Source organism: Bos indicus x Bos taurus, chromosome 19, assembly GCF_003369695.1.
Source record: "Bos indicus x Bos taurus breed Angus x Brahman F1 hybrid chromosome 19, Bos_hybrid_MaternalHap_v2.0, whole genome shotgun sequence".
In the NCBI taxonomy this organism is placed as follows: domain Eukaryota; kingdom Metazoa; phylum Chordata; class Mammalia; order Artiodactyla; family Bovidae; genus Bos; species Bos indicus x Bos taurus.
The window spans coordinates 42,734,014-42,756,944 of record NC_040094.1 but is presented as its reverse complement, the minus strand read 5'-3'; the positions used below and the strand labels follow the sequence as shown (position 1 = coordinate 42,756,944).

At 45.3% G+C, this 22,931-nt stretch overlaps 1 protein-coding gene across 1 annotated transcript; it reads left to right on the top strand.

Annotated features, from left to right (window-relative positions):
- The first annotated feature begins 7,055 nt into the window (after window positions 1-7,055).
- KRT38 (keratin 38) lies at window positions 7,056-22,854 on the top strand. Its single transcript, XM_027519349.1, is given in 10 exon segments — window positions 7,056-7,211; window positions 7,213-7,548; window positions 7,746-7,828; window positions 8,859-9,015; window positions 9,380-9,541; window positions 9,630-9,755; window positions 10,224-10,423; window positions 11,029-11,064; window positions 11,066-11,157; window positions 22,838-22,854. Coding segments are annotated over 10 exon segments (1,365 nt in total).
- Window positions 22,855-22,931: the final 77 nt, after the last annotated feature.

The window sequence follows — 22,931 nt, the reverse complement described above, 5'->3', positions numbered from 1 at the left end:
AAAATAAACGAATATGTAAGAAATATACTGCCGTCAATTTGGGTTGGGCAAGTGGCATTGAGTGGTACATGGAGTTGACTCCTATGGATTCTTCCCAGCTCCACATTCAGGGATATCATATGGGTACCTGATATTGGCTATTACGGAAGTATTTGCAGCACAGAAATTGGCGTAAGCTAGAAATTGGGGCTTCCTACCCCTCCGGGAAAGCTAATTTACTGGTGCACCCCTGGTGGGTGTATACGTTTTTCCACGTTAAGAATCTCTGATTTTACTTCACTGGTTCAACATACAACTACCTTCGAGTGATCACAGGATGTTTCTCATTCTCTACTCACTTAAATGCACATCCATCGAGTACTTAGTCTCTCTATAGACTATGACCAGGCTCTGTGCTGGGTTCTAGGGATACAGAAATGAAGGAAGAGAAGCAACAAGATAGACTCCCTGACCTCAAAGAGTTCCCCACTCAGTAGTGGGGGGGCACGCCCATAATTTTCAGGGATGGAAGGAGTGTGCAGACAGGGGTGTGCTACCTGCCCGGGAGGCTCAGGAAGGCTTCACAGGGAGTGTGGTTGAGCCCACGAGCTCATTCATTCGTGATAGTCATTGCCCTCTAGGTGTTTCAGACTCAGGATATCTAGTAATAATGGATCTATAATAAGCAAAATAAAGCCATTTCCAGTACCTTTCTATTTCCCACCATCGAAATCTTTGATCTATGTCAAAAATCTATTTTTAGTCTAGCTGAAACACAATTCTGCGTTTCCTCCCTCCCTGGAGCATTGATTAATGGGGACACCACAACTCTACCAATCCACCTTCTGGAGACTTTTCTCCAATCATCTTGGCCAGGGCAAGGAGGACAGATCACCTGGAGGAGCAGAGGGTGGAATCAGAGGCTCACAGGCACCACCACTCCCTCTGCCTGTGAGCGGAGGTGCAAGCTCATGACTGCACCCGTTAACATCCCCATCTCCAGGATTCCATAAGACCTGTTTCCCACACTCTGACCAACATTGTGCACTATCCAATTAAATTAATCCTATAAGGAGAAAGTAGTTTCTCCTTACTATTTTAGTTTCTACTTCTTAATCATCAGTGAACATCCATTCATATATTAAGCCATTCTTATTTTTATTTTTCTGAAAACATGAAACATTTTTAAGGGGGTGATGGTGATGGTTGGAGATCCTGAAGAGGAAGGGAACTGACATTATTAAGTGCTTACTGTGTGCTAGGTATTATGCTAGAGGTCTGCCACTTGGTGTCCTTTATTCCTACCAGTAGCCCTGTGTATAAATATTACTGTAAATGTTCATAGGACAAAAGTGGAAAAGCTAGCTTAAAATGCAACATTTAAAAAACTAAGATCACGGCATCTGGTCCCATCACTTCCTGGCAAAAGATGGGGAAAAAGTGGAAACAGTGACAGATTTTTATGTTCTTGGGCTCCAAAATCACTTTGGATAGTGATTGCAGCTACAAAATTAAAAGATGCTTGCTCCTTGGAAGAAAAGCTATGACAAACCTAGAAAGCATATTAAAAACCAGAGACACTACTTTTCCTACAAAAGTCTATATAGCCAAAGCTATGATTTTTCCTCTAGTTATGTGTGGATGTGAGAGTTGAACCACAAAGAAGGCTCAGTGCCGAAGAATAGATGCTTTCGAAATGTGGTGCTGGAGAAGACTCTTGAGAGTCTCTTGGACAGCAAGGAGATAAAACCAGTCAATCCTAAAGGAAATCAACCCTGAATATTCAGTGGAAGGACTGATGCAGAAGCTGAAACTCCAATACTTTGGCCACCTGATGCGAAGAGCTGACTCACTGGAAAAGACCCTGATGCTGGGAAAGATTGAGGGCAGGAGGAGAAGCGGGTGACAGAGGATGAGTTGGTTGGATGGCATCACCGAGTCAATGGACATGAGTTTGAGCTAATTCCGGGAGATAGTGAAGGACAGGGAAGCCTGGCATGCTGCAGTCCATGGGGTTGCAAAGAGTCAGACGCAACTTAGCGACTGAACGACAACGTAGGACAAACTGGCTGCTTTTAAAGGTTAGGTAATGTGGTTGAGGTCAGGCAGCTCAGAAATGGAGGTTTTGGTATTTTCTATTTTTGTTGCTGTGAAGTAACAGGAAATATATATGTTGATCTCTGTCTCTGTTTTCTGGCAGAGAGCTCCTAAAGCTCTTGTGATTTTCCATGTGATAAGAACATCAGGAGCATCTTTTGTTCTACTATTTGATCTTCTACTCCAGTTACTGACTCAGAGCTCCTACATCTCTTGGAATTTCCTGGGTGATAGGAGTGTTCTTTGTTATAATGACGTGACTCTTGTCGGGTCCCTGCAAAACTTAGGATGATGGCTAGTCACCAGCAGGACCAACCCATGATTAGAAGCTTGGAACTTTCCACTTTATCCCCATGCTCTGGGAAAGGGAGAGGGACTGGAGATGGTTAATAATTGATCATGCCTACATGATGAACCCTCCATGAAAATCCCAAAAATGTGAAGTTTAGAGAACTTTCAGTTTGGTGAACATGCAGAGGTGATAGGAGAGTGGTGATCTGGAGAGGGATGGAGGCTTTGAACCCCTTCCTACCTTCCTTAGCCTCTGTACCTTTTCATCTGTATTCTTTATCATATCCTTTATAATATACTAGTAAAGGGAAGTGTTTCCCTGAGCTCTGTGAGCCATGTTAGCAATTTATTAAACACACAGAGGAGGCTGTGGGAACTCTGATTTCTAGTTGTTTGGTCAGAAGCACAGGTAACAATCTGGGACTTGGAATTAGTGTCTGGAGTGGGAGAAGTTTTGTGGGATTGAGCCCTTAATTTTCAGGATCTGACACTTAACTCCAGGTAGATAGTATCAGAATTGAATTGAATTATAAGGACATCTAGTTGGTGTTGCAGAGAATTGCCTAACATGTGGAAAACCCATACATCAGGAGCCAGAAATATTATAAGTGGACAAGTAAAGAAAAACCAGGCATATTTTCTCTAGACAGTTGCAAAGAAAGCTAGGTTCAGTCTTGATCTGCTCTTGGGCTACGAACAGAATAATGGGAAGAAAGACAATGACATGTCTAAAGACTTCAGAAGTGTGGCACCACCCCCATGGATCCAGGGTGGAGACTTGCTACTAATGTCTCCCCTTCAACTAAGGGACCATGGCTTTTGTTGATACACTCCTAGCGTCTAGGCTATTTCATGGTGGGTGGAAAAACAACATTGATAAATGACTAAACTTTGTGGATTATGGGGCTTGGACCTAAGACATCAGATGGCAAAGTTTTATCTAATTGGAAAAAGAAGCGCCTTTTCCATCATTGAAGTCTCAAGTGTCATATACTTAGAATAATAGTATGATATGCTATTATAATAGGCTGCTATGCTCAGCCTCTTCTCTTGAGTCTTCATGGCTTTCTTGACCTATGATTACCTTTGACACCATTTCCTAATACCTAGCAGACATGGCATGCAAAGCTCTCCATATAATAGTTGTCTTTTATCTTTACATCCATCACAATGTGTGATGGTGATGTCCCTATTCAGAGAACAACCCCCTGGATGCCCTCATGCATCTTCCTGCAGCAAAGGGCAGGCATAGAAAAGGTAGGTTTGTGGGTGAGGCACATTTCCAGGTTCTAGATGGCAACTCCACATCTTTCTCTCCCACTGGTTGAGATGCATCCCCATGTATCAACACTGTATCTGAAGATAGCACCCCAAAGACACAGCTCCTCACTTCTGTCTGCAGTAGACTTCCTGGCTGTGGATATCAGTATTCCTAAAGTTAGACTCAGTGCAGAGAACTTCGTGCACATAGGTGAAAGAAGGAGGGCCATACTCTCCTCTTTCATGCTCTGTGTTCACCACTTCTTGTTACGGAACCTGGTTCACATTTGATCACCAAGGGCCACAGGGACTCTTTTTAAAGAACTGGGAAGGAAGGCAGTCTTAGGTATGAGAGCTAGGATTCTCACCCATACTCATTTCCTTTGAGAAAAATGCAGATCAGTGGAACCAAGCAACTTTACAAGGGAACGTCAGTGTCATTATACAAGATAGTGTATCCAGTAGAAACCCATGTCAAGACCATGATCAAACTCTAGCAGGGAGGAGCATCATCCAGACATACAAATCTTCAGAAGTGATGTAATGCAGTAATAAGTGTGCTTTGAGATGAAAGATACTATGCATTTTAGCCAATGGAATGAATCCTGTCAGAGCATAAGGTCAAGATACCTTCTATTTAGCAAGTCAAATGAAATGACTTTAAAAGTCTAGTTCTCTGGTTTATAGGGAATCGAGTTGCTATGCAATGAAGTGGAGGAGAGTAACAAAGGAGTGTTTGAAGATGTAACCTATGCAGATTGCATCCAGAGACCTCTGAAGGATGGGATGGCCTGGCCTGGTGATGCCTCCTATGGTGTCTGGAAAGGGCTATTCATTGATGAACTCTGAGTGACTCTTAGGCCAGAGCTGACTTTTCGGGGGAATGTAGATGGAATTTCTGAATTCTGTATTTCTTCTTGATAGAACGCAAAGTAGTAAAGAGGTTTCATTCTCATTTATTTTTTCCTGAATTTCCTTCCAAGTCACTTTAGTTAGTAAATTGCTTTTGAAGATGTTAAGGACTTTTAGAAGTGAATTCTTTCTTACCTACTAAGACACATTTCAGAATAGTCTGAAGCTCTGACATGTGAATACCTGACATTGTGAGTCTAATTAATAAAAACCTTACAGGAGATAGGTTTAAATTCATTTTGTTGTTGTTGTTTAGTCTGGCTCTTTTGTGACCCCATGGACTGCAACCTGCCAGACTCCTCTGTCCATGGAATTTTCCAGGCAAGAACACTGGAGTGGGTTGCCATTTCCCACTCCAGGGGATCTTCCTGGCCCAGGGATCAAACCCTCATTTTCCTGAATTGGCAGGTGGGTTCTTTACCACTGAGGCACCTGGCTCAGTGGTAAAGAACCCACCTGCCAATGCAGGAGACCTAAGAGACGAAAGAGATGCAGGTTCTATATCTGGGATGGGAAGATCTCCTGGAGGAGGTCATGGAAACCCATTCTTTCTTGGAGAATCCCATGGGCAGAGGAGCCTGGCAGGCTACAGCCCATGGAGTTGCAAAGAGTCGGACATGCCTGAAGTGAGTTAGCATGCACACATGCATCTGGAAAGCAGATATATATATATATATATATATATATATATATATATATATAGAGAGAGAGAGAGAGAGAGAGAGAGAGAGAGAGAGGGTTATCTAGTCCCTATAGATGTCTCTATATCTAGTCTCTATTCTATGTATGTAGTCCCTATAGAGATGTCTGTTCAGTGCTTGTTTAATGCTCAGAGCCCTGCCTAATACTCATTTTCTCAAAGATCTAGTTACAACCACCTCGGGGGCCCATGTTAGATCTTTCTTAGTACCAGGGGCCTATAGTCTGCCAAAAATTTTGAGAAAATTTGAGACCTTAGCCATCAGCTGTTTTGGTTCCCTGGTACTAAGAGCTAGTGGTGTGTTTGATAGGTATAACTATTTTGGAGATGGAATGTTTCCCCTGGGCATTTTCCTGCATAGTCCTTGGAGAACCCCTACTGCTTTGGTACCCCAGCATTTGTATTTTCTGGGAGAAACAATATAGACCAAAAAAGAACAATATAGAATATCAGATTCTTGTTTTCTCTTTTAATTTCAACTTTTTGCTCAGTTTCTGAGCCTTTTAATCCTTCTTCATCTAGCAATGACCCAGTTGTTCTCCTGTTGGGGGCTAGGGTGGGGGATCAAGGGGAATAAGAAGAGGCTCTGGAGTGGAAAGAAACATACTGAGGAGAGCTTTGACACTTTATAATTGGCCTGATCAGAGAAAAACAACTTCACATCTCTGGTCCCCAAAGCCTTATTTATGGCAAAACCAATACAATATTGTAAAGTAAAAAAAAAAAAAAAAATTAAAAAGCCTTATTTATTTATTTTTGTAAAATTAAGATAAGAATACCCGCCTCACATAATGTAGGAAGGATATAGACAATATAATTGATAAATCCCCTAAGACACATGATAAGTGCTCCAAAACAGACTTTAGAATCAAGCAAGTAAGACTGGAAGAGAGACATCAGTGACTTTGACTCTTGCATTTCATGGTCAAGTTCATGTGATTCAAAAAGATTATTTGAATCTCTTATATGAGATTCAAAAAGATTATTATTATTATCAATAATCTTTGTTATTGTTTTTTTGTGCTCACTTTTCTTGGTCTAGATCAGGTTTTCAGAGTCACCCTTATACTAATGATTTCCCAGACACTATTGAAAACACCCATGGCTACCCAAGTTATAGTGCTTCTTGAAGGACAGAAATGATATCGTGCCTAACCAACTGTGTGTCAGGTATGAGCCTGGCACATAGGATGTATCAGGAGATGTGTGTTGAATGAATGGACTTTTCAGAGAAGTCTTACTGCCCCTTAGAGTGGAGCAGAAAGGCAAACAACTGAAGAAAGAAGAAATAGAAAACTTCTCGATAACCAATAAGCCCATAACATCTGCCAAAACCAGTTTCTTCCCTGGATAGGGAAGGCTGGTTGAGTCTTCGCCCAGGTCAGTGCCACTGTAGTTACAGAAGTTTGTCTCTCTTGTTGCTCTGATGACCTACAGGAATAGTCATGTGTTCAGTGTGGACATACCACTAAGGAGGCCAACCATCTGATGACTGAAAGGGCTTTTGTTCTTTTAAAAATAATGAAAAGCTTCTGACAGCCCACCAACAGCTCATCTGATATCAAAGAGCCAGGAGGCACCTCAGATTCATCAACATTCCTCTAATGAGGTGAGGAACTCTTAATGGTAAACTCAACAGCTGAGTAACAGGATGACGGTACAACAGTAGGTAGAGAATCAAGGTAGGGAGGTCAAAGCATGGAGCCCACACCCACTTGGGATGGGGTATAAAAGGGCCGGGAGGGAAGAGGGTTGTCAGATGCAGTGGCTCAGCCTTCTCAGTGGCTCTGAACCTCCTGTGTATCCTCAGTCCACCATGACTTCCTCCTGCATCAGCTCATGCCACTCTCTGGGCTGCACCAACATTCCTGGAGCAAGAAACATCTGCGTCTCCTCCATTGACACTGGAGACCAGCCTGGGGCAGAGATCAATGCTGCCCTTCTGGGACTCTCGGCCACCCTGGCACATGCCCAGCCGAGTCCGAGTGGGCACAACCCCTCTGGGTCAACCTAGCCTCTGTCTGCCCCACAGCTGCAACACCGCCTGTCCCTTGCCGGGGACCTGTGACATTCCTGGCAACATCGGAATCTGCGGAACCTTCAGTGAAGGCTTCTTCAACAGCCACGAGAAGGAGACCATGCAGTTCTTGAACGATCGGCTAGCCAGCTACCTGGAGAAGGTGCGCCGGCTGGAGAGGGACAACGCGGAGCTGGAGAGCCAGATCCGGGAGCTGAGCAAATGCCCTGAGTCCACCGTGTGTCCAGACTATCAGAGCCACTTCCGCATCATCGAGGAGCTGCAGCAGAAGGTGAGGTGTGGAGCAGCCTGGGTGGGGTGTGCTGGGACCAAGGGAGGTAGAAGGGCATGGAAGGCAAACACCCACCAAGAGCTGAAGGAGCTTTGGGTTCTTGGAGTCTCCTGAGCATGAACATAGACATCACACGTAGAGCAGGAACCTGGAGCGTGATGCTCTGTTATGTGAACTATCTTCCTGGCTTTGCTCAGATCCTGTGCAGCAAGGCTGAGAACACCAGGCTGATCATCCAAGTGGATAATGCCAAGCTGGCTGCCGATGACTTTAGAATCAAGTAAGTAAGGTTGGGGCTTTCCTGTTGGCTCAGTAGTAAAGAATCTGCCTGCAATGCAGGAGACCTGGGTTCAGTCCCTGGGTGGGGAAGATCCTCCAGAGAAGGAAATGGTAACCTGCTCCAGTATTCTTGCCTGGAGAATCCCATGGACAGAGGAGCCGGGCGGGCTATAGTCCATGGGGTCACAAAAAGTCAGACACGACTGAGTGACTAACAAGTAAGGTTGAAGGAGGGCTCAGAGTGACTCCTTCCTCCACTGTGAGTCCCAATGTCCAAATACTTGCTGGATGAGTGAATTACTGTCCTTTTTCTTCCTTATTAAATTTTTTTTTTTTTTTTGCTGGGGTTCTCTCACTTTTACAAACCAAACTAATAGAAGGTAGATTGAATTGAGTATCTATAGTTTGGTATTAGTCTGTCTTCATTTATGGTTCCTAAAATGGTTGTGATAAGGCAGTCTGACTTCATTAACCAGGAGCAAAATAAAGTGATTTCTAGAATAAACTGAGCCATTGACAGCCACTGAATTTCACATATAAGTTAAGGGAGCCTCTTAGAGATAAGCCAGGGTCCAGGTTTACCTATGGAGCAATCTATGGAGCTCTCAGGTGCCAGGTGTTTCCACTAAACAAAGATGAAAAATAGAGATGGAAAAATGTTCCAACATAAGGGATAAAGGAGCAAATCAATGACCAGGCAGTTGGCTATTGCTTATCCTAGTTAACTAAGAGCTCATACAATAGCATGAACCCTGTGTTGGGTCCTAAGGTACATGATCTTAGGCAGGTCAGTTAATCTTTCTGAACCAAAGTTGCGTCATTTCACAGTGGTGAAAATGATTAAGTGCTGTGAATGTCTCACTAGACGGTGAGCTGTTTGAGAGTGGGCACTGTGTCTAAGTCATCTCCAAGGCCAGTGCTGAGCCAAATGAGCAAACGAGGGTCCAAGCTGGTAAAGAGGGTGGGGGCAGGGCCAGCTGAGAGGGGCTCTCCTTGGCATCTCAGTTGACTTTCGCCTTCTGTGATGGAAGGCACGAGAGTGAGCGCTCCTTGCGCATGGTGGTGGAGGCGGACCTGTTCGGGCTGCACAAGATCCTGGACGACATGAGCCTGGCCAAGGCCGACCTGGAGGCCCAGCAGGAATCCCTGAAGGAGGAGCAGCTCTGCCTCAAGAGCAACCACGAGCAGGTCTGGTCCTACAGCTGCAGACATCATGGGGAGGGGAGGGTGCTGGGCAGAGAAGGGAGCGCCTCCCACCAAGGGTCTCCAGGGTTAGAGTCTAGGCTCAGGTGGCAGCAGGATAAAGGACTGATCTGGGCCTGAGAGTCAGACTGGCCCAACGGGATGTGGCAGAGTGGGGTTTCTTCTCTAAAGGTATGCCTTGTAAGATTAGGCAGGTCTCCAGGTGGGTCCTTCCCACTGGACCCAGGGCAAGACGTCTCACATCAGTGTGTGTGGTGTCGCATCTCATGCTGCTTGTTGGGGAGGGGGCTCAGGTGCTCTCTGCAATGCCCTTTTCTTACTGCAGGTCTTGGTCTCTCTGTCTCTGTAGGAAGTGAACACTCTGAAGTGTCAGCTGGGAGATAAGCTCAAGATTGAGCTGGATGTGGTGCCCACTGTGGACCTGGGCAGGGTGCTGGAGGAGATGCGGGGCCAGTACGAGGCCATGGTGGAGACCAGCCTCCGTGACGTGGAGCAGTGGTTCCAAACTCAGGTGAGGGAGGTGCTGCAGAGCAGGGAGGGATCCGGCTGCATCTGGCCAGGGAGGTGATCGATCACTTCTCTGTGTGCTCGTGCTACAGTCTGAAGGCATCAGCCTGCAGGCCATGTCCTGCTCAGAGGAGCTGCAGTGCTGCCAGTCGGAGATCCTGGAGCTTCGACGCACAGTGAACGCCCTGGAGGTGGAGCTGCAGGCTCAGCACAACCTGGTATGGTCCTCCTCACCCTCACCACGCTGTGAGGGCCCCAGGCCCGGGGCTCACAGCAGCATCCCTTAGATGTCTCACTAATCAGTTTCATTAACAGTTAAGTCAGAGCTCAGGATCTGAGTCCTCTGAAACTTGATGCCTTGTTCTCAAGGTTATTTTGACCCAGAGGATGCTTTCCATTAAAAGTCACTTCCTTCAGCATCAGGTGTGGTGGTTTAGGCACTCATTCTACATGATTTTACTGAATGTCTATGTCAGGCCTGGGGGATGCATGGGTAACCATGACACCATTCGAGTTAGGTTTTTTTTTTGGTGAAAAGTCTTGGCTGTATTGACAGTGGTTTATCCAGAGCTCAGGAGTGTCCTATGACTTCTTGGAATCTGTCCCATGTGGCTGAGCATGGCCAGGATTTTCACTGCATGATTTGGGGGCAGCTAGGTCTCTCACCCTGTTATTTCCCATTATAGAAGGACTGTCTGCAGAACTCACTGTGTGAATCTGAGGCCTGCTTCGGCACCGAGCTGGTCAACGTGGAGGAGCAGCTGTCCGAGATCCGGGCTGACCTGGAGCAGCAGAACCAGGAGTACCAGGTGCTGCTGGATGTCAAGGCCCGGCTGGAGTGTGAGATCAACACATACCAGAACCTTCTGGAGAGTGAAGACTGCAAGTATGTATGATCTAGGCCAGGGGTCCCCAAGCCCCAGGCCATCCTGGTTCTTGGTCCATAAGGAACCAGGCCATAGAGCAGGAGGTGAGCAGCAGATGAATGAAGCTTCATCTGCTGTTCCTCATCGCTCCCATTACCACCCAAGCCATCCCCTCTTCGCGAGTCCCAGTCCTTGGAAAAATTGTCTTCCACAAAACAAGTCCCTGGTGTCAAAAATGTTGGGGATCGCTGATCTAGGCAATTTCTGGCCATGCCATTCCACAGAGCACTCAAGAGCTTGTTCAAGATCTCGTTGTAAAGAACAAGCTTCCCTGTGCGTGCTCTCTCAGTGAAACATTCACCTCTCCTGGTGCGTGCAGACTGCAATGCTGATAGAATGTTTCAGGAATGATAGCAGGGTCCCTAAGCCACATTGACCAAGGGACTCCTGGATGTGGAGAGATACAGTGAGAGTGAAAGTGGGACTGCTCTGTAGATTCCACTGGGCTGTGTAATTTGTTGCTGGTGGACCTGTCCTTAAGACTTTTGGTCTTACCTTTCTGTCCATCACTGAGATACTTTTCACCTCCCAGGTCAAGCTCATTCTTCTCTCTCTCTCCCTGCAGACTCCCCTGTAATCCCTGCTCTACGCCTGCCTCTAGAACCCTTCATCCCAGCAGTGCTCTGCCTGCCTGCACTGGCACTAAGAGCCAGTTCTGAAGGTCTGTGCCCAGTGCAGAAGATCCAGGCTGCTGGTACCGGGGCTAGTATTGCCCTCACCAGCTTAGTCTTCCTTCCAAAAAGACCAAACCCACTGGAGGCATTTTCACTGAATCATAGGATAACAGATAACTTCTGAGCAGTGGTTTCCTGTTTGTTCCTTAAGCTGTATTTTTTCCCTTTGTTTCCATGTTGTAATGGTCTTTCACTAAAACTATTGTTTTTTCCCAGGGTCTCTTCTGGGATTTTGGTTCTACTCCAGTGCTTCAGAATCTCCTCAAATTTAATTGTGTTCCTGTATTCAGTGGTCAATAAACCTCCTTCCTGTATGACATGCTTCTGGTGTTTGGCAATGTATGTGATGTGATAAAGAGCCCTGGCTGTCAAGACCTTGGGTGGTCACCGGCCCTGGCATGTCGCTGCCAGGAATTCTCTGGGGCACTGGGGTCTTAGCCTCTGGATGGAGGCCCTTTGCTGACATTGGGATGTGTACATACCTTGCCCATCAATCTCAATTGACTGGTGAAGGGAAGCGGTGTTCGTTGCCAAACCCGAATTCCTTCAAAACAGCTCAGAACTAACATGTCCCTACTGTGCTTTTGGCATCTTCAGCCTCTTGGTATTTTGTCCAAGAGCAAAAATCACACAACTCAGAGTTCCAGTCTGGTCAGAGGGAGGTCGTGTTGAGAGCTGCCTTGGCCAAGTTGCCAAGTTTTTTCTTCTTGTTTGAATTGGTCCTTTTCATAGAGGCAGGCTTCCCTGGTGGCTCAGATGGTAAAGAATCTGCCTGCAATGTGGGAGACCCAGGTTCGATCTCTGGGTCAGGAAGATCTCCTGGATGAGGAAATGGCAGCCCACTCAAGTATTCTTGCCTGGAAAATCCCATGGGCAGAGGAGCCTGGTGGGCTACAGTCTGTGAAGTTGCTAAGAGTTCGACATGACTGAGCAGCTAACACTGCACTACTACACTTTCATGAAGGCATGGGATCCTCATCGATTCTCTTAGACATGGCAGCCCAGATTGGGTTCCGGGGACAGTTTTCTTGGTCCTGGCCCACCTCTTGTTTATATTTTTCTGTAGACAGATGCTGGCACTTTTGTATAGGCTTATCTCCTCTGCTGCTGCCTTCGAAGTACTAGAGTGAGGAATGCAGTTGGCATGAATGCTGTCTGCTTTTTGGACATGGCTCTGACCCTGGCCAAGATGGTTCTCAGCCAGACACAGTGAGAGAGCAGACAGGGAAAAGCACCCGAGAGGCTCTGTTCTCTCCTTGCGGAGCTAGTCAATTTAGCTTTTGGCATATTTATGCTGAGTGGGTCCAGAAGAATGAAACTCTCAGGTCTCAGCTTCCTCTTGAACCCTGGTCCAATGACCAGTGCAGAGTCGATTCTTCTTCATGGTAGTGAGACAAGCTGGGACCTGGGACCCTCGACTGCAATGCATGCATGTGTGCTAAGTCGCTTCAGTTGCGTCTGACTCTTTGCTATGCTATGGACTGTAGCCCACCTGGCTCCTCTGTCCATCAGACTCTCCAGGCAAGAATACTGGAGTGGGTTGCCATGCCCTCCTCCAGAGGATCTTCCTGACCAGGGACCGAACCTGCATTCTCCTGCATTGGCAGGCGGGTTCTCGGCCATTAGCACTATCTGGGAAGCCATGCACCTAGACAAATGTCTCCTCAGGCAACAGAATACAAAGAAACTATAAGGGACTAAAAATAACTGCGCGCATGCCCAGCTAAGGCAAAGCCTAGACAACAAGAAGCAAAAAGACCAAAAAGACCAATTGTTGCTTCTGAAGAGCTGGTGACAAAAACAGGGTGTCGGGAAAGCAGGGTACTGCAAATGCCCCTACACTCAACACCTCCAAAGGGGTGGGCCAACCATCTAAGCCACTCTGGTGTGGCCCCTGGACACACCCCTATTCTCACTGCATGTTAAGGAACCAGCTTGCCCCTCCTTGGGCAGTGAATAAGGGAACCTGTCAACTTGTTTTGCTCCCTCCCGTGGCTGCAGGAGTCCCATAATGCCTTACGTGAATTTCTTGTCTGGCCTCTTATCAATTTAATTTGATTGCAGGAGGCTACGAGCCCTGGTTGGTGACAGTACCATAGTGTGGGGGAGAAAGCATGTGCTCCAGAGTCAGACAGACCTGGGCTCCAGTCCGACCTCTGTGACACTAGCTGAGTGAAACTGGCCAGGTCACTACACACTCTTGAGACCTATTCCTCAGTGGTAAAATTAGAAACTTTGTACTTTCCTCTCGCTGTTGTTGAGGGATAATCCATATAGTGCTCCTGTCATACGGAAGGTGCTTGTGGCATATTTGTTTATGGGGTTCCCGGGAAAACTGCAGGGATAGTTTTTTCTTCTTAGAGGGACAGAGGAGCTAGAGAGGTGGTCACAGAACCCATTAGCAGCACGGGGGGCCATACATTCCCATGTGGGTGGACTGGAAGCTTGGCTGTATTCTTTGGCCACTTATAAACAATAATGAAATAAACTACTATCACTTCGGGAGCTCAGTTTTCCACTCCAAGTGGCCTAACCAAAATCAAAAAGCTTTCTATGGGCAGTCAGGGGACAATAATGTCCTGGGGGCTCTTGTGGGCTTTCTTCTAACAAGTAACTCAAATGTCAGAAGTTGTAAGGAGTGGCCATGAGCACCATGTGATTGGCCATGGAAGTCTGGCCTGTACCCCACTTGCCTGACCAGGCCACATCCTGAATGAACTCTAATTGTGGGACCCCAGGGCTATGAGGTGTGAAGGAAAAGGCTATTCAGATATAGGGGACTGCAGGCCGGGGAGGCTGGCAGGTGGTGACCATTCTGGCCCAAGACACCTGGACATTGTGCTTTCACTCACATCCATTCTTGCAACCAGAGGACTCAGGGCTCCCTTTGGTACCAAATCCCAAGCCCTCCTCTTCTTACAGGTGATTCTCCCACCTGCCCACTAGGTTCCTCTCTCTGGTCTCCCCGTATCACACTACCCTCATGGATTAGACTGATATGGGCCCTGAATTCAGTATCTGATTTTACTTGGGCCATGTGGATTGATTATTTTTTTCCCCTGAGATTTTTGCTCCTTTGGCTTGGGACCACATCCAGTTTTGAGCCACCTCGTAAGTAAGGCCATTAGTTTTCTGTTTATCAGCCCTGTATTACCAAGGTGCTCATCTGTAATATTTCTTTCCAAACTTCACGTAATAATACCAATTAAGTCTCTGCCGGCCCCTCCATTCATCACCTGTTTTTTGACTCCAAATGGCATTTACCCCAAATCCTAGCAAAGTGGAAGGGAGTAAGTGTGACTGCCTGCAGGTCCCTGTGGTGGATGCTGGCCCACGCAGAGAGCTCTGGGAAAGAACTCACACTTCTGCTCCCACCACTGTCTATGCTGGGAGGACAAGAAAACTGAGGTGGATTTCTAGACTTTCCATAATACGAGCATTTTTTCATTTGGACACCATTTTTTTGGATGGCCCTTGATATGCGACTCTAAGGCTCCACTTCGTCTTCCTCTCCTTTATAGAGTCCCTTGGACTGCAAGGAGATCAAACTAGTCAATCCTAAAGGAAATCCATCCTGAATATTCACTGGAAGGACTGGTGCTGAAGCTCCAGCACTTTGGCCACCTGATGTGAAGAACCAACTCATTGGAAAAGACCCTGTTGCTGGAAAAGATTGAGGGCAAGAGAAGAAGGGGGCAACAGAGGATGAGATTGTTGGGTGGCATCACTGACTCAGTGGACATGAGTTTGAGCAAACTCTGGGAGATGGTGAAGGACAGGGAAGCCTGGCGTGCTGCAGTCCATGGGGTCACAAAAAGTTGGCTACAACTTAGCCCCTGAACAACATCTTCCTAAGAACAAAATCAAATTTGCCTCTTCTGAAGCCCACTTACAATAATTTCCATGAGCTCATCTTGTTGAATCATTTTTCTGTCTTTTTCCTATCTAATTACATGTTTCTCAACCATGCCTTTTCAATTAATATATATGGGAAAAAACCCCACCTTTTTACTTAAAATTGTTTTAACTTTCAAAAATATAAATACAAACTAGTGACAGTTCAGTTATAATACAGATTGTGATTGGTTTCAAATGCCATGCCCTCTAAGCAAACTATCTTCCTGCCACCTGTTTTGGAGACTGCCACCCCTCCAGTCTTACCAAGGGGAGGAGGGACTCTCATTGACCATCACTGCTGGCTTGAATACGAGCCCCTGGGCTAAATCTAGCCATTGTACCTGCCTGCTAGGTGTAATAAATATCAGTATCTGCATCTTCAAAGAGTTTCCCTGTCCCTCCAAAGAATCCAGACTGATCTCTCCTGGCTCCAGGCTTTTATCTCTGACCCCCTGCCGGGCGGTGACCTTTCATTCACTGGCTCCAAACTTGAACTCAGCTTCTTCTTCTCAAGCCAGCTCTCTGCCTTGACTTCTCAGTTTCCTTTCACATTACCTTATTGTCCCAGGAACCCAGAGGTGACCTCAAGCACACTTTTGGGGGTCCTCCTTCCTCTGAGGAAGTCCTTCCTTTGACCCCCACCCCCATATAGAGTACATGGCCCAGACTTGGAGCATTCTTTTGTAATCTCTGTTCTCCATCCCTTTCTTTCTGATGGCACTGCAGGTGGCTGGATTTGGTCTCTATCACATGCTGTCTGGATTCTTTAAAAGCCTCTTCCTGCCTCATCCCTTCTCTGCCAAGTTCATCCTGCACACACTTCCAGCCCTTTACTCTTCCATTTAACATGTCTTAAGCATATATTATGTACCAGGCGCTGCATTGTGTACTAGAGAGCACACAAAATGGAGATTTAGTGTTCCTACCCCAGGGTGCGTACTAGTACTAGTTAAGTTTCCTGAACTGCTATTTTCATCATTGCTCCCTTTTGCTCAAAAACCACCGGAGAACTCTGTTCTGTCCCCTGCTGTATTTCCAGCTGCTTAGATGAGTGTGTGGTCCAGAGCAGGAAATTGGTACCTGTCTGTTGAATGATTAGAATGATCAGATGGGTCTGTTGGACATTCTGTGGCTGAGATCTAGTGGCTTTGACTTGGTGTTCAGAGACAAGGAACCTGGACTTGAGAGTCAGGCAGACTTGAGCTAATATTTCAAGGTTTGTGAGCTCAGGCAAGTTAACTAATTGCTCTGAGTTTTTCCTTATTCTACAATGGGACGCTTGAAACTACTCTGCAGTGTGATTATAATTAAGATATGGTTACCTAGAGAAGGAAATGGAAACCAGCTCCAGTATTCTTGCCTGGGAGAGTCCATGCACCCTCTGTAACCCTGGTGGGCTACGGTCCATAGGGTTGCAAAGAGTCAGACACGACTGAGCACATACACAAAAGAAACAACAGCAAGAAAGCAATAGTGGTAAAGGTTAATTAAAATAATGTATTTAGAAAAGAGAGATGGTTATATGTGAAGCACATGGTGTACCTTACTTGGAAGCACATAGGAGATAGTCAAATACAGTATATCAACTTTGAATATATAGGGGTATGTGTGTGTCAGAGAGAGAGAAAAGAAAGGCCATCCTGTATGTTAAGTGCCAGATGAGATTCCCAGCACATAATAGATGTAAATAAATGTTGCTTCTTGACGTTTGTCAAGGTGAACTGAACTGAACTGAAGGTGCAAACTTGACCTCTGTCTGTCCTCCACAAGCATTGTTTCATTTGCACCTGTTTCTTACCCACAAGGTTAACAAGCACTGTATGGGTTTCCCTTCTTGCCCCTCCTCTCTTCCATCTCAGATGTTCTCATGAGACAAACCTCGGTAAAGAAGAGAAAACTAGGAAAACAAACAGAACTTGCCTATTATATTGACAAAAACACAGGCTAACAGATTTTAAATGTGATCATTCAAACATTGGCTCCTCTTGCACTCAGAAACACCGTTTTGGTACAGTGGGCTTCATGTACACGGGATGATAGTCACAACAAAGCTCATCTATCTTCCTAAAGCAGCCCTTCTGTTCTCAAAGTGTTGGCCCCAGACCAGTGTCACCCAGGAATTTGTTAGAAATGCCAACTCTCAGGCCCGACCCCAGACCTATTGCATCAGAAACTCTGATGTGGGGCCTGGCAATCTACATTTTGTAAGCTCTCCAGGTGATTCTGATGTTGGTGAAAGTGTGAGAATCACCTGTGCAGATGTTACAAAAATAGGAGACCACATTTTTAGCCGTGAATTAGCCTGAGTTTGTTTAAATTGGCCTTAGAAATGCTCTGTGACTCTCTACGTGTGGGCTAAGTTACTTTAATTGTGTCCAACTTTTTGCGACCCTATGGAGTATAGCCTCTCAGGCTCCTCTGTCCATGGGATTCTCCAGGCAAGGATACTGGAGTGGATTTCCAGGCCCTCCTCCAGGGGATCTTCCTGATCTAGGGATCGAACTTGGGTCTCTTATTTCTCCTGCATTGGCAGGTGGGTTCATTACCACTAGCGCAACCTGTGAGTCTTCAGAGCTGTGTTTTCGTGTCATTCAGGGGCAGACCCCTGCTGGCTGCAATCTCACATTTCTGAGGTTGCACAGTGCTTCTCTTGAGCCCGTGTGCATAGCTCTGCTTCTGAGAGTGCCTGTGCTTGCCTCTTTTTTTCTTTGAAAATCCTCTTTGCCTGTCCAAATCTACTTATCTTTAAGGTTCCAGATCCAGTCTCTTTGATGTCCCTCTACCTTTCTATCTCTCCATGACCTCTCCTTCTCTGAGTTACATGACCTTTTCCTCTTTCTGCTCTGAGTTTTTTGAGAGGTGGGAGTTCTCTGCTTTGCCTCTGGTGCTTGGGAAGGGTTTTGCTGGGATAGGAGCTCATGAGTAATAGATCATTTGGAGAAGGTCACTGGGACAAGGCACCTCAGTGAATATTGCTTACATCTGTACATGGTGTAGTTATGGGGAAATGTCCCCAGGGGTCTCATTAACCGTATATAGAACCAGCTGGTGCCCAGGAGTATGGTGGTGACGTCAGCATAGTTCACATGAGAGGCTTGGACAAGAGGTTTTTCTGGGGAATCTGCTGGTTGCCTCTAAATCCAAATTCATCAGAAATTTCATTCTAGGGCCCCCACTGCAGAGTATAGGAACAACAGAGTGTATTCAGAGGAATAGCTTCAAACTGGTAAGGGGCTTTAGAACCTTGCTAAAGGAAGAATCAGGAATGGGAAATTGCAACCTTTTCATGAAGAGCTGAGGTCTGCCCATGTGGCAGAAGGACTGTACTTATCTTCTGTAAGCTCCCATGGGTAGACCTAGAAACTAAATTAACTAAAGGGCAAACTCTCTGACTTACTTGCTAATATATCACCAATATCCAGCACCCAAACCTGCCTGGCACAGCAGTGGTATTCAACAAATATTTGTTGAATGAATGAAAGAACAAATGAAAGCAATAGGCAGAAATATCATGGAAGGAGGTAGATTTGTTTCTGCATAAAGAACTTTCTAACAATCTCCTATATTGTTTAAAGCCCCTTTAAAGCAGAGCTAGCTGGTATTTATCTTTTTTTTTTTTTTCAAAAAAATGTTTGGATTTACAATGTTGTGCTAATTTCAGGTACACATCAAGTGATTCACTTATACATGCGTGCACGTGTGTTTAGTTGGTGCTTCAACTGTGTCTGACTCTCTGCGATCCTATGGACTGTAGCCCGCCAGGCTCCTCTGTCCATGGGATTCTCCAGGCAAGAATACTGGAGTGAGTTGCCATGTCCTCCTCCAGGGGATCTTCCCAACCCAGGGATCAAACCCAAGTCTCTTGTGTCTCCTGCTTTGGCAGGCGGGTTCTTTACCCCTAGCACCACTTGGGAAGCCCTCATATGTTCACATATATTCATTCTTTTTTAGATACTTTTCTCATATAAGTTATCACAGAATATTCAGTAGAGTTCCCTGTGCTATATGGTAAGTTGGTGAAAATCTGAAGGCATTCCCTCTGAGACCAGAGACAAGACAAGGATGTCCACTGGCACCACTTTTATTCAACATAATTTTGGAAGTCCTAGCCATGGCAATCAGAGAAGAAAAAGAAATAAAAGGCATCTAAATTGGAAAAGAAGAAATAAAACCATCACTGTTTGTAGATGACATGATACTATACATAGAAAATCCTAAAGATGCTACCAGAATACTAGTAGAACTCATCAATAAATTTGGTAAAGTTTCAGGTTACAAAAGTAACACACAGAAACTCTTGCCTTCCTATAGTGTATATACTAACAGTGAAAGACCAGAAAATTCTTTTTGGTAACCAAAAAAAGTAAAATATCTAGGAATAAACCTACCTAAGGAGACAAAAGACTTGTATTCTGAAAACTATAAGACTCTGATGAAAGAAATTGAAGATGATACAAACAGATGGAAAGATATTTATTTCTTGATTCCAGTGCCTTGCACAAAGCCTAGGAAACCATGAGCTATAGGAGTCAAGTGGCCAGTGACAGGATGGGCCATCTTTGAAAGTGGTAGGTGAGACAATGAATTGGAAGGTTATAAGGCAATGGCACCCCACTCCAGTACTCTTGCCTGGAAAATCCCATGGATGGAGGAGCCTGGTAGGCTATAGTCCATGGGGTCGCTAAGAGTCTGACACGACTGAGCGATTTCCCTTTCATTTTTCACTTTGATGCATTGGAGAAGGAAATGGGAACCCACTCCAGTGTTCTTGCCTGGAGAATCCCAGGGACGGCGGAGCCTGGTGGGCTGCCGTCTATGGGGTCGCACAGAGTCGGACACAACTGAAGCGACTTAGCAGCAGCAGCAGCAGCAGAATGCTAAAGGAGGAAAAGGAAATGGCAACCCACTCCAGTACTCTTGCCTGGAAACTTCCATGGATGGAGGAGCCTGGTAGGCTACAGTCCATGGTGTCACAAAGAGTGAGACACGACTGAGCGACTTCACTTTCTTTCTTTCTATAATTCCTTTTGGAGAAGGGAATGGCAACCCAGTCCAGTGTTCTTGCTTGGAGAATCCCATGGACAGAGGGGCCTGGTGGGCTGTGGTCTATGGGGTTGCAAAAAGTCGGACACGACTAAGCAACTAACACACATAAAAAACACACACACATACACACACAATGCTAAAGGCTCCTAGACTAGAGGACTTTGAGATCTCTTTGGGCTTGGAGAGTCCATGTTTTAAAGTTCCCTGGTGGCTCAGTGGTTAAAAACGTGCCTGCCAATGCAGGAGAGGTGGGTTGGGTCTCTGGGTTGGGAAGATCCCCTGGAAAAGGAAATGACAACTTATTCCAGTATTCTTGCCTGGGAAGTCCCACAGACAGAAAGAGCCTGATGGGCTACAGTCCACAGGGTTGCGCAAGAGTCAGACAAGATTGAGTGACTAAACAACAGCAAAATATGTACTGCTGCCTCAGGGGCCCTCGTGGTGAATTCATTCATCTTAGGAGTGGGGTCAAGGTAGCATCTTCGTTAGCATAGCCTGGAAGCTGGCTGGCTGCCCTTTTCCAGGGGTTATTGAACAACAGGACACTTTGTTTGAGGAATAGAAGAGGCCATAAAGCTTCTGATCCTCTGAGTGTGTCTGAAGATCAAGGACATTCAAATTTTGTTCTAGAGTCTCCTAGAGTCACAGACAACCAAGGTAAGTGACTTTCAAAGAAAATACAGGAAGTTTCAAAAGATGAAAGATCAAAGTTCTTGAATGTATATCTTCTTAAATAAGATGAGGAAGAAGTCAGTCAATGAGAGGACCAGTATCTAACAAGGGAAGATGCCAGAAAGCAGGGGGAGACATCTGAGAACAGACATCAAAAAATACTAACCATGCCCACCTTAATTAGCCTATGGACACCAATACACAGGAGCATAATTTAAGTTCTTGAGAATCTTGAATTACCTAGTTTCATTCATTAGTTTTTTCCCTCAATTCCAAAAATTATGCTTTACACTTGTGTAGGGAACGTCTAAATTGCCAAAATTAGTTGTATTTTCATTTTAATCTAGTTTAAAATACTTTAATTTCTCATTTGACTTTGGCGCATGGATTCTTAAAAAGTGTGTTATCAGGTCCTTGTTAGTTATTCATTTAAAATATAGCAGAGTGTACATGTCCATCCCGAACTCCCTAACTGTCCCTTCACCTGCTCTAGAGCACATGGAACTCTGCTCAATGTATGTGGCAGCCTGGGTGGGAGGGGAGTTTGGGGGAGAATGGGTACATGTACATGCATGGCTGAGTCCCTTCGTTGTTCACCTGCGGCTATCACAACATTGTTTAATGGGCTATACCCCAATACAAAATAAAACTTTTTTTTTTTTTTTTAAGTGTGTTATTCAGTTTTCAACCACCAAAATCAGCTTGGAATTTAGGTTTCTCTTTCATTGTCTGGCCTAGTGTTTTCCCCTCATATTTACATAGGAAACTTCCATCTCTTTTCTGTTACTTTCGTTCTAAAGGAACCCAGATATTTATTTTTCCTTAGATCTGAGGAGAATCAGCTTCCAGGCCAAGTGTCCTGTCTTTGACTCCCCTTAACTGAAGACTAAATATGAAATGGTCCTGGCATTCAAGGCTTCCAACAACCTGGACCAAACACAGCTTTCCAGTGTTGGCATATAGTCTTCACAGTAAGTGCCCACACAGGTAGACTATTTTCCATTTCTCAAACGTGTTTCATTCTGTTCATTCATTCTGTATGAGAAATGCTCTTCCCCCCAACCCTTTCTGGAAGCCATCATTCAAAGCACATTTATTTTTATTTTTTGATGTGGACCATTTTTAAAGTGTTTATTGAATTTGTGACAATATTTCTTCTGTTTTATGTTTGATTTTTTGGCCATGAGGCATGTGGGATCTCAGCTCCATGACCAGGGATTGAACCCCACACCTCCTGTGTTTGGAGGCAAAGTATTAACCACTGGACTAGCATGGAAGTCCCCAAAACACATTTTAAGTGTTCCTATTGGACTTCCCTGATGGCCCAGTGGTTAAGAATCTGCCTACCAATGCAGGGGACATGGGATCGATCCCTGGTCCAGGAAGACCCCCCGTGCTACAGGGCAACTACGCCTGTGCGCCACAACTATTAAACCTGTGTTCTTAGAGCCCGCACATCACAGCAAAGAGTAGCCCCTGTTCACCAAACAAAGAAAGCCCATATGCAGCAATGAAGACCCAGCACAGCCAAAAATACATAAATAGAAAAATAATTTAACTATTCCCTTTTCCATGAAGTCTTTCTGGTCTGTCCATGTGTTTTCTTCTACTTAAAATCATCATAGTTCTTTAAGAATTTTTTTAATTAAAAAATTATTTTCTAGCATTCTCTATTATTACCTTTTTAATATCAAGATCACTAAATTTCTTATCCTTCTTATTAAAATAGAACTCCCTCCCTCCAGCAGTGTCCCACAATGCATAGTCCACACCAATCTGCTGAAATGAACTCCTGACTTTTTCCTTTCCTCAGTGTGCCCACTGGATTAATATTTTAAACTTGCCATGATGGGAACATTCAGTGGCAGGAAAAGAGTATGGAAGTGAGAGCAATTTTGAGGACATTGTTGGAGGCTCTGGTTCTCCGTGCCTTCACAGGGATCAGTGGACAGAGGGGTGAGAGACAAAAGCCGCAGGAGGTGGCAGCTCAAAGACGACCTCATTTTCCCTGTTTTCTAGGACCCTGCGGTCAGGGGAGGCTGTGTGGGTCATGGCCTCTTTCATGAGCTCATTAACTCTTTACAGGGGACAAACTCAACTGAATAATAGCGGTTGTTTAAGAATCCATATACATATTCATGAGGAAAACGCCAGTTTTCTTGTACCAGCGCCCACGATA